General features: G+C 34.0%; 1 protein-coding gene across 1 annotated transcript; it reads left to right on the top strand.

Annotated features, from left to right (window-relative positions):
- Positions 1-11,496: 11,496 nt before the first annotated feature.
- LOC125856512 (agamous-like MADS-box protein AGL62) lies at positions 11,497-12,072 on the top strand. The gene has a single exon (XM_049536073.1). It carries the CDS (start codon positions 11,497-11,499, stop codon positions 12,070-12,072), a length of 576 nt encoding a protein of 191 aa, XP_049392030.1.
- Positions 12,073-14,250: the final 2,178 nt, after the last annotated feature.

Raw genomic sequence — 14,250 nt, 5'->3', positions numbered from 1 at the left:
AGATGACGACTTAAAAGTTGCTATGAAATAAAACGAAAAGTTGTCTACATAGAGACTAACAATTGAGTCAATATTTATTTCAAATATTTCTTTTCATATAACGAATTATAATACCGTCAAAATATGTGTAATAATCTTCGAACCTAAACTAATATCACAGTTAATATTTATTAAAACTCTATTTCTATGTAAAAATTTAGAGTATTTCAATTAAATAAAAGATATTAGGTATAAAATTAGATATCATATATAAAATGTGTATACAATAATCTTACTTAATTTAAAATACATGACGAACAAACGTAAACTCAACTAAAGAGAAAAGATTTGTATTGACGCAAAAGATAATTACTTCTCATGTCTAACAATAGTTGTCTACTATTGACTTGATAGACATCTTAAGAAACAATAAATAATAGGGGTAATATTATTATGTTACGCTTTAAATATATTAAATTTAATGTTTGGAAAATGTATTAGATATTGAATAGTATTTAATATTAAGGATAAAATAGACACAAAAAGATAAATTATTTCTTAATTTTTTAAACTGGACAAATATTGTTGGACCACTATTTTTAGAATAGCGGATAAGTAAAGATGAATGGGGAATGAAATAAACATTATAGTAAAAGAAAGTAGTAAAGAATTCTAAAGCAAATAAATGTCGCATTCGATAAAAAAAATAGAAAGAAAAATTTAATGTGGAAAAAAAGAAAGCAAATAGTTAGTTGTCATGAAAAATTACATTTGATTGACTTAATGTTTTGGAAATTGTTTCTAAATCAACTTATTTTCCTTAAAATTAAGAAAAATAAATTCCCTTCCAAAATTAAGGAAAACATTTTTCAAAACTCCCCTTCAGGCTTCAGCCTCAAATTACAATTTTTTTGTGATTCCACCCCGTAATCCCGACCTTCTCCATTCAAAAAAAAAATTAAAATTTTAAAATTCTTTTTTTTTTAAATCAATTTATTTTGTCCCTTCCCCAGCCCCATACCCCCAAACCACCTCCAACCAAAAAAGTTAACAACTTAAAATTTCATTTTCGAAAAATAGTTCAAATTTTAAAATTTTCGATTTCTTTTATTCTACCCAACCCCTGACTACCCCTACCCTCACCCACTACAAAAAATTTTAAAAGTTTGCTTTTGAAAAAAAAAAACCAAATTTTCATTTTCTTCAGCGAGTCCGTTCTTCGTCCTTTTCAGACGTTAGCGCTTGGTTGTTGCCAAACAACCCACACTTACCCAACCCCATACCACCCCCACTCCCAGCCAAAAATAAAAAAAAATAAAAAATTGAAGTTAATTTTTTAAAAAATATTTCAATTTCAAAATTTTATTTTTTCATCCCACCCCACCCTACCCCCGATCGCCCCCTACCAGCCCTTGCCCCCACCCCCCAAAAAACATTTAAAGCTCGCCCCTACCAACCCTTGCCCCCCCCCCCCACCCCAAATAAAACATTTAAAGTTTGTTTTAAAAAAATATTTTCATTTTTAATTTTTTAATATTTTACACCACCCTACTCCACCCCTACCCCCGACCCCACCAGCCCCCTCAAAAAATTAATTTAAAAGTTTGTTTTTGAAAAATACTTTCAAATTTTTTTTAAAAAAAAATTTCATTCCACCCTACCAAAAAATTTAAAAGTTTATTTTTGAAAAAAAATTCCAAAATTTTTATTTTTTTACCACAACCTTGAAATTTAGGTTCCGAATCAGGTGTGGTTGAATCACAATTCGAAAGTTAGGGTCAAAATTTCAATATAAAAGTCAAATTTTATGTCTCGCATCGATTATTAATTATTGGGATCGAATTTTGATTTGAAAGTTGGGTCTCAATTCGAGGTCGAAACCCAAATTAATGGATCAAGTTTCGAAGTCAAAATTCAACAAGCAACACACCAATATTCACCTATGAGACGAAACACAATGAACTTTTTTGTTATGAATATTAAATAAAGGAGTAAAGTATCAATATTATAAATTTCAAATTAAATGAAAAAATTAAACATACTCATACATCACACCGGCCAATATCGAAATTAGCATTAATGGACCAAAAACAAAATTTACAAAACACACTATTTCTATTAACCGTGTATTATTATACCCCTTTGTTTTTTTTAAAAAAAAGAGACCTATTTTTATTTTTAGCTTGTTAAAAAAAAAAGAATGATTCCTTTCCTTTTTTTTTCGCTACACTTTAATTTCAATTTTTCACATGACATGTTTAATGCCACAAGATTAATAAGCATTTTGATACATTTAATATAATTTTAATTTAGGACCACAAAATTGAAAAATCTTTTTTTTTTTTAAACGTTGTGTCAAGTCAAACTAGATTATTTTTTTATATATATGGAGAACTTTACCAGTAAAAACAAATAACTTTATTTTATTTGGACTTTTGATTGAGAGTCCTAATTTGTAACTACAATAACTTCTTCATATTTCCCCAAAGTAGAAAGTGTTTTAATTGGGTAAGAAAAATTGTAAAATTTTAATTTCCGTAAGTATTTGGATAACCAGCATCCTACAGTACCAATATGGAAGAAATAATAATTCTATACCTGAACAAATTATAATCCTTAAATTAAGAACCCCAATTCTTAAAAAATTAAATAACAATACGAGAAAAATGATGAAAAAACGATTTTATGTAAAGCCTTTTGAAAGGACAAAAAGTTCAAACGAATCATTTTTAATATAATATAAAATATTATTATAAAGATTTTACTTTTTTTTGATTTTATTTATCCAAAAAGAAAAAATTATAATAGATGTACACGTGAATAGTGGTGCAAACACTATTTTAAAACCCTAAAATGCCCTTGACCAAGAAGTTCAAGAGTTCAACTCTTTGTTGTATGTATATTTTAGTTAGAGTAGTAGATGGAGCATGGAAATCTGAAAAAAGTCAATTAGGTTTTAGAAGAAGTAATTGTAGGTATTTAAGATTGTTGAGTAGAAAATCATATTCTTATTCATCATAACCATACGAAGAAAATGGTGAGGCAGAGGAGTAATCGGGATAGTGAAAGTGTGGTTCTGGTAGCTAAGAGGTCAAACTAAGTGATTTTGGCCTTGTTTGTGGTAGCTGTATATGGGAGTTGGTTTGTGTATGAACAGCAGTACCTCAATCTGCCTAAACCACTCGGAGCTCAACAGGTTGGTAAGAGGGGTTTTTCTGAGCATGAAGCTATTCAACATGTTATAGCCTTGACTCAATTCGGTCCGCATCCTGTTGGTTCACCTGCACTTGATCATGCCTTGCAGTATGTGTTGCAAGCCATAGAAAATATTAAGGAAACAGCTCATTGGGAAGTTGATGTAGAATTAGATCTTTTTCATGCTAAATCTGGTGCTAATCATATGGTTGGTGGACTTTTCAAAGGGAAAACTCTGGTTTATTCTGATCTCAATCATATTGTATTAAGGATTTCGCCAAAATATGCTGCTGAAGCAACGGAAAATTCTATTCTTGTATCTTCCCACATTGATACTGTGTTTTCCGCGTATGTTTCTCAATTTCATACGGTTGTCTTCAAAATATATTTATATTTTTACCTATCTTCTTGTCAGATGGTTGTAATAATTGACACTAGTGTATGCTACAAATGTTGTTCAGAATCCAGAATATTGTTGATGTTAAGTCTATTTTTTCTTAATTTAATCAGCTTAAATGCTAATTCAATAATTGCTTGCTTGCACTTCTCATTCCAAAGCTATGAACACTACCTCATTATGTTTCAAATTATAATCTAGAAAGTTCTCATTATGTTTCAAATTATAATCTAGAAAGTTCTCATTATGTTTCAAATTATAATCTAGAAAGAAGTTTTGATTTATTCGTAGCATAATATTCAAGTGTATTGATAGTTACCTTTACCTAAAAAAAAAATATTCAAGTGTATTGATATAAGTTCCTCCGAGAAGTAGATATTCTAACCCAAGTAGATGCTCCAATAATAATACAAAACACTTTTGGTTTAGCTGCTTTGAGGTTATGGGGGGAAATCTTTAGAGGGTTTGGGATTTTTTTGGGTGATACACATGTATTGTGAAAGAGGTCATGTCCAACTGGTACTATGGAAGACAGAGAAGATGTAGGACGTGGAAGCTTGTGCCACTAGCATTTATGTGGGTCATTTGGAGAGAGAAATATGAAAGTGTTTGAGGGTGTACAGATGAATTTCGTACAACTGAGGAGTAGCATCTTATTGAGTTTCGTTCGTAGAAAACAAATCTCTTGGAGGTTGGCGATCTTTTTTGTCTAAACATCGACAAAATTTTATTACTTAATAAAAACAGGATCAGTTGAGGATCTTTAGACTGTCGAAGATGTACTTAATAGGTATTTTGAAACTGAAAGGAAATCAATCAGTAGGATAAATCACAGGTGTCTAGATTTCTCCTTTTTGGTGTAAGAACTATGATATAGGATAATGCTGAAAAACTTACATATTTTGAAGCATATGCAGAACTGATAAGCGATGCTACTGTGATTTTGTGAGCATCAATTAGGACAATGTTAACTTTTCAAAAAAGGAGGAGGTAATCCTAGTCGTTTTAAGGGCATTTTACCGGGACAGTGAAAAGCATTACAAGGAAAAAAGCAAATCAATGAAGTCCTACAATCTCAGTGTAGGTGGACTAATAAGAAGTTAATTTTTATTACAAGTTCTTGAATCAAATCACCCACATTTACAGTGAAATATTACTATCTTATTAGTACAATATGTGTGGGATCTTTCTTAGGTCTCTTTCATGATGAGATCTCCCCTTGACTAGTCTTCAACAAGATTGAGAGCTCAATCTCTCATGGATATAAACTTTGTCTGCAGCTTTTGGATGTAGCTTGTCCTCTCTTTGTTCTTGGGGGCGATTTATGCTCTTTTCTCTTCTCTATTGTTCATTCTTCATTAATTCCCTTTCTAATTTGGAAAACTAGTGCGCTTCAAACCTTGCACATGATACCATTATAAGTATTTTTTCTCAAATTGCTTTATATTTAAAACATTTCAAAAAGTGATTTTTCTAAAGATAGTAAAATTACCGCATAATAGTTGGATTGTTCAAATAAGGAAAGTCTAATCCGGATTTTTGAAGGGTAGTTTAGTCTTTTCCTTACCTAATTAATTAAATCCATTTTTAGTAAATTATTTGGAGTCTAAACTGAGTTAGTTCAGTTTATGCAATTAAGAAATACGTTAGGGCCTTGAGAAAAGAGAAAAGAGGATAAAGGAGAAGAGAAGCCCAAGATTCGTCAAGTTCTTGCGATTGTGGTTGTGGAATTGCCAAGGATTCGATCCTACAAGGTATGTGAAACTCTCATAGCATTGGGTTCATTCATCCACACGCCAATCATGTTTGTTTCAGCGAAAATTCGTTTCTACAAAGTTGAAAGTATGATGTTCTTGAAGTTTGCTTTAGTTCTTGAGATTTGATGGGATTGTGGAGTTCTTTCCTATCACAAATCACAATCTCCGAGTCAATTCGTTTCAAAATTTAATTTCGCGATCAAATATTTAAATACATCTCCGCATCGCGGACTTGTTTCCCGACAGTGATTTCTTGATCCTTTCTCATGTTTAGCTATCTAAAAACACTCCTAAACATCATGAGATCTTTCCTATCACAAATCACAATCCTTGAATCCATAATTCAATACAAGGAAAGTTAAAAATCAAGTCAAAAGAAGTTCATAAAGTAATTCAAAAGTCTTTTACAAACGTTTTAACTTTGTTTTAAGACTTAAGTTTTAAGTTAGGCAAAGAGTAAAGAGTTGAGTTCATTTCTCCAAAAGTTATAAGGGAACTAAGTATTCCCAAGAGTTTAAAATGTTTTTCACATTTGAACAAGTACAATTGAGTTTGTTATTGCATTTATTTAACGAACTAAGTTGCTTTCTACTGTTTTAAAAGCTTTCATTGAGTTGAGTTATTCATGAGTTGAGTAAAATTAAACCAGTTTCTTTCAGACTCTTTTCAAGCCTATGTTATGTTTAGCATTCCAACTCGCATACTGGTACATTCAATGTTCTTATGATGCAGACGGAGGTAACTAGGATCAACATCCAGTGCCTCGTTGATCCAGTTGAGCACTCAAAGTCTTTTGGTGGGTCTCCTAGCTTTCCGGAGGGCTCCTTTTATCATTTGCTTTCAGTATTTCATTGTTAGGATGATCGGGGGTCTTGTCTCAACAACCCTCTTTATTTTAGAGGCTTCATAGACATATAGTTATAATTCTTTAGTCTTATTCATTTTAGTTGTATAGGTTTAAGACTTGAGTTTCCATTTTGGCTAAGTTTAATATTGCTTTAAGACATTGCATGAGCTTCCTTTTTGAGACTGTATCTTATGTTTAAGTCTTTCGCTAAGTAATTAAGCCAGTCCAAGGGTTCTCTTGGGGACATCAATGGTTCTCGAGCGTCAGTCCCGCCTAGGGTGTAGACTCGGAGTGTGACAAACTTGGTATCAGAACACAGAGTTCAAGAGTCCTAGGGAGTCTATGAAGTCATGTCAGTAGAGTCCTAGTTATCTAAGTGAAGCGTGCCACATCTATAATTAGGAGGCTGCGACACTTGGGAAATATTCTAACCATACTCACTTCGTGCGTTAGAGTTTGATCTCTAAAAAGTTTCTTTTAATTCGTGCTTGCGCGTATTTTCAGATAATCATGCCGTCACGATGAGTTGTCAGAGGTCGTCCTACTAGGTGTAATGTTGAGGAGCAAGGGGTACCCAATGCACCTGAAGTGCAACCCAAGGAGAAGTTATCAATTCTAAGTTCAGAGAAGCGATAAGGATGCTAAGTCAAGCTATGACTAACCAGGTCGGGAAACAAAGAGGGGATCGACAAGAAGAGGCTGACACTTCGAGGATTCGTGAGTTGTTGAGGATGAACCCTCTGGTTCGAGCACTACTGAGGATCCAGAGAACTTTATTGAGGAACTAAAAAAGGTATTTGATGTTATGCACGTTTTCGATGTTAAGCGAGTAGAACTAGTTACATGTCAATTAAAGGATGTTGCTAGGATTTGGTTTGATCAATGGAAGAAGAACCGAGCTGAGAATGCACCACATGTGAGTTGGGCTTATTTTGAGGAGGCCTTTTTGGGGTGTTTCTTTCCCCGAGAACTAGAAGAGGCTAAGGTACGAGAGTTCCTCACACTTAAGCAGGATTCCTTGAGCGTTCATGAGTATGGGTTGAAGTTCACTCAACTGTCCCATTATGCTCCGGAGATAGTTGCGGATATGAGGAGTAGAATGAGCTTGTTTGTTATTGGGTTGTCTCGTCTGTCGAGTAAGGAAGGTAGAGCAACAATGCTAATAGGTCACATGGATATATCAAGGTTGATGGTCTATGTGCAGCAGGTTGATGAAGAGAAGCTGAGGGATAGAGAGGAGTTTAGAAACAAGAAAGCCAAGACAAGAAATGAATCCGGGCATCAAAGAGGTAATGTGAACCGTTCGTCCTTTCAACAAAAGCAAAAGGGACCTGCTCCATCATCTGCTAGTGCACCTGCACCCAGAAACAAAGGTGAGTACAATAGTTAGAATTCACAGCACTTCAGGGCTAGACCTGCCCAATCTCAGGGTAGTATGGCACAATGAGGTAACTAGGCTCCTGCATGTGCTAAGTGTGGTAGAACCCACCCAGCTAAATGTCGCGATAGTTCCACAGGCTGTTTCAAGTGTGGACAACAGGATCACTTCATGAAAGAGTGCCCCAAGAACTAGCAAGGTAATGGGAATCAGGGAAATAAAACCCAATCTTCATCAATTGCTCTACTAGACAGGGCTGCACCTAGATGAGCTACTTCCGGTATTACGGAGGAGCAAACAATGTTTATGCGATCACTAGTTGCCAAGAGAAAGAGAACTCTCCAGATGTTGTCACAGGTATAATCAAAATATTTACTCTTGATGTTTATGCTTTGCTAGACCAAGGAGCAAGTTTATCTTTTGTGACCCTTTATGTTGCAAATAGTTTTGATGTTCTTCCTAAGAAACTCTGTGAACCCTTTTGTGTTTCTACACTTGTTGGGGAGTCTATTCTAGCAGAGAGAGTCTATCGCGATTGTCCCATTTTCGTCAATCATAAGAGTACCATGATTGATTTAATTGAGTTAGACATGGTAGATTTTGATGTCATTTTTGGTATGGACTGGCTTCATGCTTGTTATGCCTTGGTTGATTGTAGAACTCAAGTTGTCAAGTTTCAGTTTCCAAATGACCCAATCTTAGAGTGGAAAAGTAGTTCAACAGTGCCTAAGGGTCATTTTATTTCGTACCTTAAAGCAAGAAAGTTAGTTTCCAAGGGGTGTGTCTATCACTTAGTCTGTGTTAATGACTCTAGTGTTGAGATACTTCCTATTCAGTTAGTTTTAGTAGTAAGAGAGTTCCCAAAAATCTTTCCTGATGATCTTCCCGGAGTCCCTCTTGAGAGAGAAATAGAGTTCGATATAGACATTCTTCCAGATAATCGTCCTATATCTATTCCGCCATATAGAATGGCACCAGCAGAGTTGAAAGAGCTTAAAGAACAATTGAAAGATATCCTTGATAAGGCTTTATTCGACAAAGTGTCTCACCTTGGAGCGCTCCGGTCTTATTTATGAGAAAGAAAGAAGGTTCCCTTAGGATGTGTATAGATTACCGTCAGTTGAACAAGGTTACTATCAAGAACAAATATCCTCTTCCGAGAATTGATGATTTTTTCAATCAACTTCAGGGTGCCACCTGTTTCTCTAAGATAGACCTCAGATCAGGCTACTATCAGTTAAGAATGAGGGAATGTGATATTCCAAAGACAACATTCAGGACCCATTATGGTCATTATGAGTTTATGGTTATGTCATTTGGTTTGACCAATGCGCCTGCGGCATTCATGGATATTATGAACAGAGTATTTGAGCCTTATTTAGATATGTTTGTTATCGTCTTCATTGATGACATACTAATCTATTCGAGGAATGAAGAAGATCATGTTAGTCATCTCATAATAGTTCTCCAAACTCTAAGAGATAGAGAGTTGTATGCCAAGTTCTCTAAGTGTGAGTTTTGGGTTGAGTCTTTGACATTCTTAGGCCACATTGTGTCTGGAGAGGGAATTAAAGTTGATACTCAGAAAATAGAGGCAATGCATAATTGGCCTAGACCGACATCTCCAATTGACATTAGGAGTTTCTTGGGTTTGGCTGGCTATTATAGAAGGTTTGTAGAGGCGTTCTCGTCTATTTCATCCCCCTTTGACTAAGTTAACACAGAAGATAGTGAAGTTTCAATGGTCTGAAGCTTGTGAGAAAAGCTTTCAGGAATTACAAAAGAGGTTGCCTACTGCCCAGTTTTGACCTTACCAAAAGGTACTCAAGGTTTTGTGGTGTATTGTGATGCGTCTAGAGTTGGTTTGGGTTGTGTATTAATGAAGAATGACAAAGTTATAGTTTATGCCTCCAGACAGTTGAAGGTTCATGAGTAGAATTACCCAACCCATGATCTAGAGTTAGCTGCCGTAGTATTTTCTTTGAAAATATGGCGCCATTATCTTTATGGTGTACATGTGGATGTGTTCACCGATCACAAGAGTCTTCAGTATGTGTTTACTCAGAAAGAGCTTAATCTCAAACAAAGGAGGTGGTTGGAACTACTCAAGGATTATGACATGAGTATTCTTGATCATCCAAGTAAGGCTAATGTTGTTGCTGGTGCTTTAAGCAGGTTATTTATGGGTAGTACTGCCCCATATTGAGGAAGAAAAGAGAGTGTTAGCGAAAGGTGTGCATAGACTTGCACGCCTGGGAGTTCGACTGATGGATTCCACAGAAGGAGGAGTAGTGATGATGAATGGGGCTGAATCATCATTAGTGTCAGAAGTAAAAGAGAAGCAAGAACAAGATCCTTTTTTGCTTGAACTGAAGGCAAATGTTCATAAGCAAAAAGTATTGGCTGTTGAACAAGAGGAAGATGACGTATATATATATATATATATATATATATATATATTAAGTTCTAAATAAATAATTAGTGTTTTTGTCTTGCTGAGAGTGAAGAGGGATATTTTTAACTTGTGAAATTATGAATGCTGTCATTTTAGTCATACTTGTTTTTTCTTCTTGAAACAATTCTTTGGTATAATTACACTAAGTGATCCTTTGATCAACTTTTTGAGTGTATATAATGTATAGTTAAAGTATAGCTCATGTATAGATGAACTATATTGTATAGTTAATGTCTATTTTCTATAACTTACAACGAGCTATATTGTATAGTCAATGTATACTTTCTATGTTTTTTGGCTAATTTTTATGTCAATAAAACTTTATTATATTTGTTGTAAACTAATTACTTTATTGTATATATTTAAAACTACTCCTATATTTGTCGTAAACTAATTCCCTTCTATCATAAGCCTAAATAAATGTGAAAATGTCTACTAGAAATGTGCGAATTTTCCATCAGGACATTATATACAATATGTGATTTCTGTCGGAACAACGCGGTCTATTAAAATAAAAAAGTGATTAAGCGAAAACCTTTCCAATTCGAGCACTAAACCGCAGTATAAATAATAATAATATTTATAAATCCAAACACCCTCATATGCTTGATGTGATACATTATAGGTCTCTAAATGATGATTGACTAGGAAAATTCAATGGTAAATGCAAAATTCATGTTACTATTAAAACATTAAGGGGTCGTTTGGTGTGACGGATAAAGACAAATAATACTGGGATAATTTTTTAGTACCCATCAATTTTTTGTTTGGTTACAAAGTGTGGGATAACTTATCCCAGCATTAATAATTATGACTGAGATAAGTTATCCCTACTTGTGGGTGGTGTACTAATCCCGGAATAAGTTATCCCGGGATAAAAATGTAAAATAACAAAATTACCCCCTTAAACGCTCTTTTATAAACACACAATTTATTCTTAGAGGATATTTTTGTAAACACAAAGCTTACTCTTAGAAATTATGTCATGCATATTTGACAATCCAAAAAACCAATAAGAAATAATATTAACATAACTAATACTATCATAACTTATCCCAACATAACTTATCCCATCATATTTAATCCTAACATAACTTGTCTTCAAACCAAATGACCCCTAAGGGTTTCATTAATCATTTAATATATATATTTTTAAAAATGTTCTCAAAAAAAATGGCAGTCAAGTGCAATCTAATAATATAATTATAATTAGCAAAAAATATTTATCCTCTAGTTATGATAATAAGATCTATATCTACCGAGAAAAAGAATCTATGATAATAAGGTCTATATCTACCGAGACAAAGAATGAAGGGCAAGTGAATGTAATGTTTTTCATTTTCAATACTTTTCTTCAATGCAAAAAAGGAAAGAACATAAATTTCTAGGCTCCCCAAGTTATCTTAAAACACAATTTCCTATATAAAGTTGTTGTTAAGACCAAAATTCACAAATTTACTTTCACAATTTCTTAGTGATAGTTTAGACATGACAAGAAAAATCAACAAGGGTCGTCAAAGGGTTGACATGGTGAAAATCAAGAAGGCGAGTAACTTAGGAGTTACGTTTTCTAAGCGTCGTGCTGGTCTATTCAAAAAGGCTAGTGAACTTTGTACGCTATGTGGTGCTGAAATTGTCATTGTGATATTTTCCCCCGACGGCAAAAATGTGTTCTCCTTTGGTCACCCTAGCGTGGACAGGTTGGTGGAGAGGTTCCTTGGGAGGAACCTCCCTCCACCAAATAACGATGTCCACAATCAACAAATCGTGGCTTGTAGAGAAGCTGGTATTCGTGAGCTCAAAACCAAGCTCATGACCCTTGAGGGGGTTCTCCATATGGAGAAAAATCGCAAAAAATCCCTTCGAGAAATTAGGAAGAGAGCTGATGGTGTATGGTGGGAATCTCCTATCGAAGAACTTAACTTATTCCAACTTCAACACTTGAAGAAGGCATTGGAAATTCTAAAACAGAAGGTTGAAATAGAGGCACAAATGGTGAATAATAATGCATTCCCATTTCAGACATTGGGAAGTGCCTGGACTCCTCCAAATTGTGCTAGCTAAAGTTCCTCATATGGACTCTATGTTGGTGGACCCTCTGCTAATAGTGTTAGTGGATCCATAGTTCCCAATTACTAGTGTGCGTGTTATGGAATTGTCGAAAGTAAAATTAAAAACTTAAATATTATATTAAGTGTCTAGGTTCATTTGTCATTTGAGGTGTTCATCATGAAATGTTCATGAGTTAAGATTCAGTCGAAGTCAGTACTAAGTGTTGTGTTTATTAGATGATGTTCATCAGTTATGATTCAATCGAAGTTAGTAATTTTAATTATTTATGTTATGTTGTTAGTTCATTGTCATGTTGATTTTATCCTTTGAGTTGCATAACAAATAATCTATTCTTTATCAACATATATCAAGATATTACAAACTTGTAGAAAAAATGTGATATGCCTATATTATCATATATCACGCTAGAATTTATTTCTAAAATACTCTCGAGAATCTCCTCCAAATTACGCAACCCATGCAGTATTAGTTACTCAAGCATCGGAAAATTACCTACTTCCCTCCTTTGCAGATCTGCTTCTACAATTCGTAGATATTTCAATTTGTGAAACACAACATCTTTATTTAGTGTCCAATTTGTTCCAGCGAATGCATAAAACCGTTCGAGATTGGGTAAATTAGCCAGCAAAGTCATGACTTCCCTTGGTATACAAGTACCATTTAAGGAAAATATCCCTAGAGAAATTCATGATCGGGTCAATTGATTGTAAAATCTTTAACTCTTTTAGATTCGGAGTTCTTCTTATGATTTCCGCAGCAAAAGGAGAATAATGAAGAGAAAGTATGTTCAAGTTATTGAAAAGCAAAGTCTTTTCTTCAATACCATGGTTTTCTGCCTCAAGAAGATTAGATATATATATATATATATATATATTAGCAAAGTTATTCAATTCTTCCAGAAACATATCTCAAATGTACAAGTTGAGGTATTACACAAGAGAAATAATATTCAATTGAAAATACGTCCAATACCTTAAGCAACTTCAACTGTAAAACATCTGTTTTGGAATATCTACTTGCATTGAAATAAAGGTGCGGATTATACCATTGCTATGTCGCATACAATAATCATGTTTCTTTTCAAGTGTAGATAGAAGGATCACTCGCCGTTGATCATATATAGATTTACTTAGGCATAGTTGGCGAAGAAGATCATGAATTTTCACGTTCTTATCCTTCCATTAGTCCTTCGTGTACAATCCAAAATTAAACTTCTATTAGTTAACTCTTCTAGATACTCCTATGCCAGCACTTCTAACCTTTTATTGTTTCTAATCAACTTGGAAACATTAATCTCTTTTATCTTTAGGAAAACCTCCAAAGAAAGAATTGATTGAAACTCTACGGATACAGTACCAAAGAATCAGTTCAGATTTTCCTCAACATTATTCCAATTATCATGTGTTGGGTCCATTTGACAAATAAGTCCAGCAACGACAACAATCGAGAGAGGTAATCTTCGACATTGTAGTACAATATGCTTCCGTAGTTCTACAAGTAGAGAAGGAAACAAATCTTTTTTTGAATAATTTTTTGGTGAAGTTCAAACTTTCATCAAGAATTATAAAAGACTTTCTATGAGGTGGAAAATCAGGACAACTGACATAATCAACAACATACAAGAGTCGAGTGGTTAATAGAATTCGACTTCTATTATCATCATTTGGAAATATTCTTTGTATATGGTCCCATGCCTCAGTACTCTTTACACAATCTTCATTTGTTGATCATCACTCATTTCTTGATTTCTTCTTGTAATTGTAGAGACAACTTCAAGAAGCATTTGTCTCTCATTGTATTCTTCGAAGATAGTGACCCATGCATGTCAAATTGAGAACGAATATATGAATCATCATAAACTTTTTTTACAAGAGTTGTCTTACCTGTACTGCACATACCAAAAATTGGTATGACAGTTAAATCGTCTGTTTGGGCAGTGAGGTGTTCAAGTATGGTTTTGAAGTCATCCTCCATCCCAACAATAGTATTTTCCTAAATTGTACTTTTCTCTGGTGTTAGTGTGAGTGAAATTTTAATATTCTAAAATGTTGTCGTTGGTTGACTTCTCATCATGTGTTAATGTTAATGAGAATATTAATTGCTGCATATGACTCCTAGAGATAGTGCGTATATGTTACTTCTTGCTTAGTGCATATATGCTACTGCTCT

The sequence above is a fragment of the Solanum stenotomum genome, chromosome 2 (genome assembly GCF_019186545.1).
Source record: "Solanum stenotomum isolate F172 chromosome 2, ASM1918654v1, whole genome shotgun sequence".
Classification (NCBI taxonomy): Eukaryota; Viridiplantae; Streptophyta; class Magnoliopsida; order Solanales; family Solanaceae; genus Solanum; species Solanum stenotomum.
This window is presented reverse-complemented; position numbering and strand designations above follow the sequence as displayed.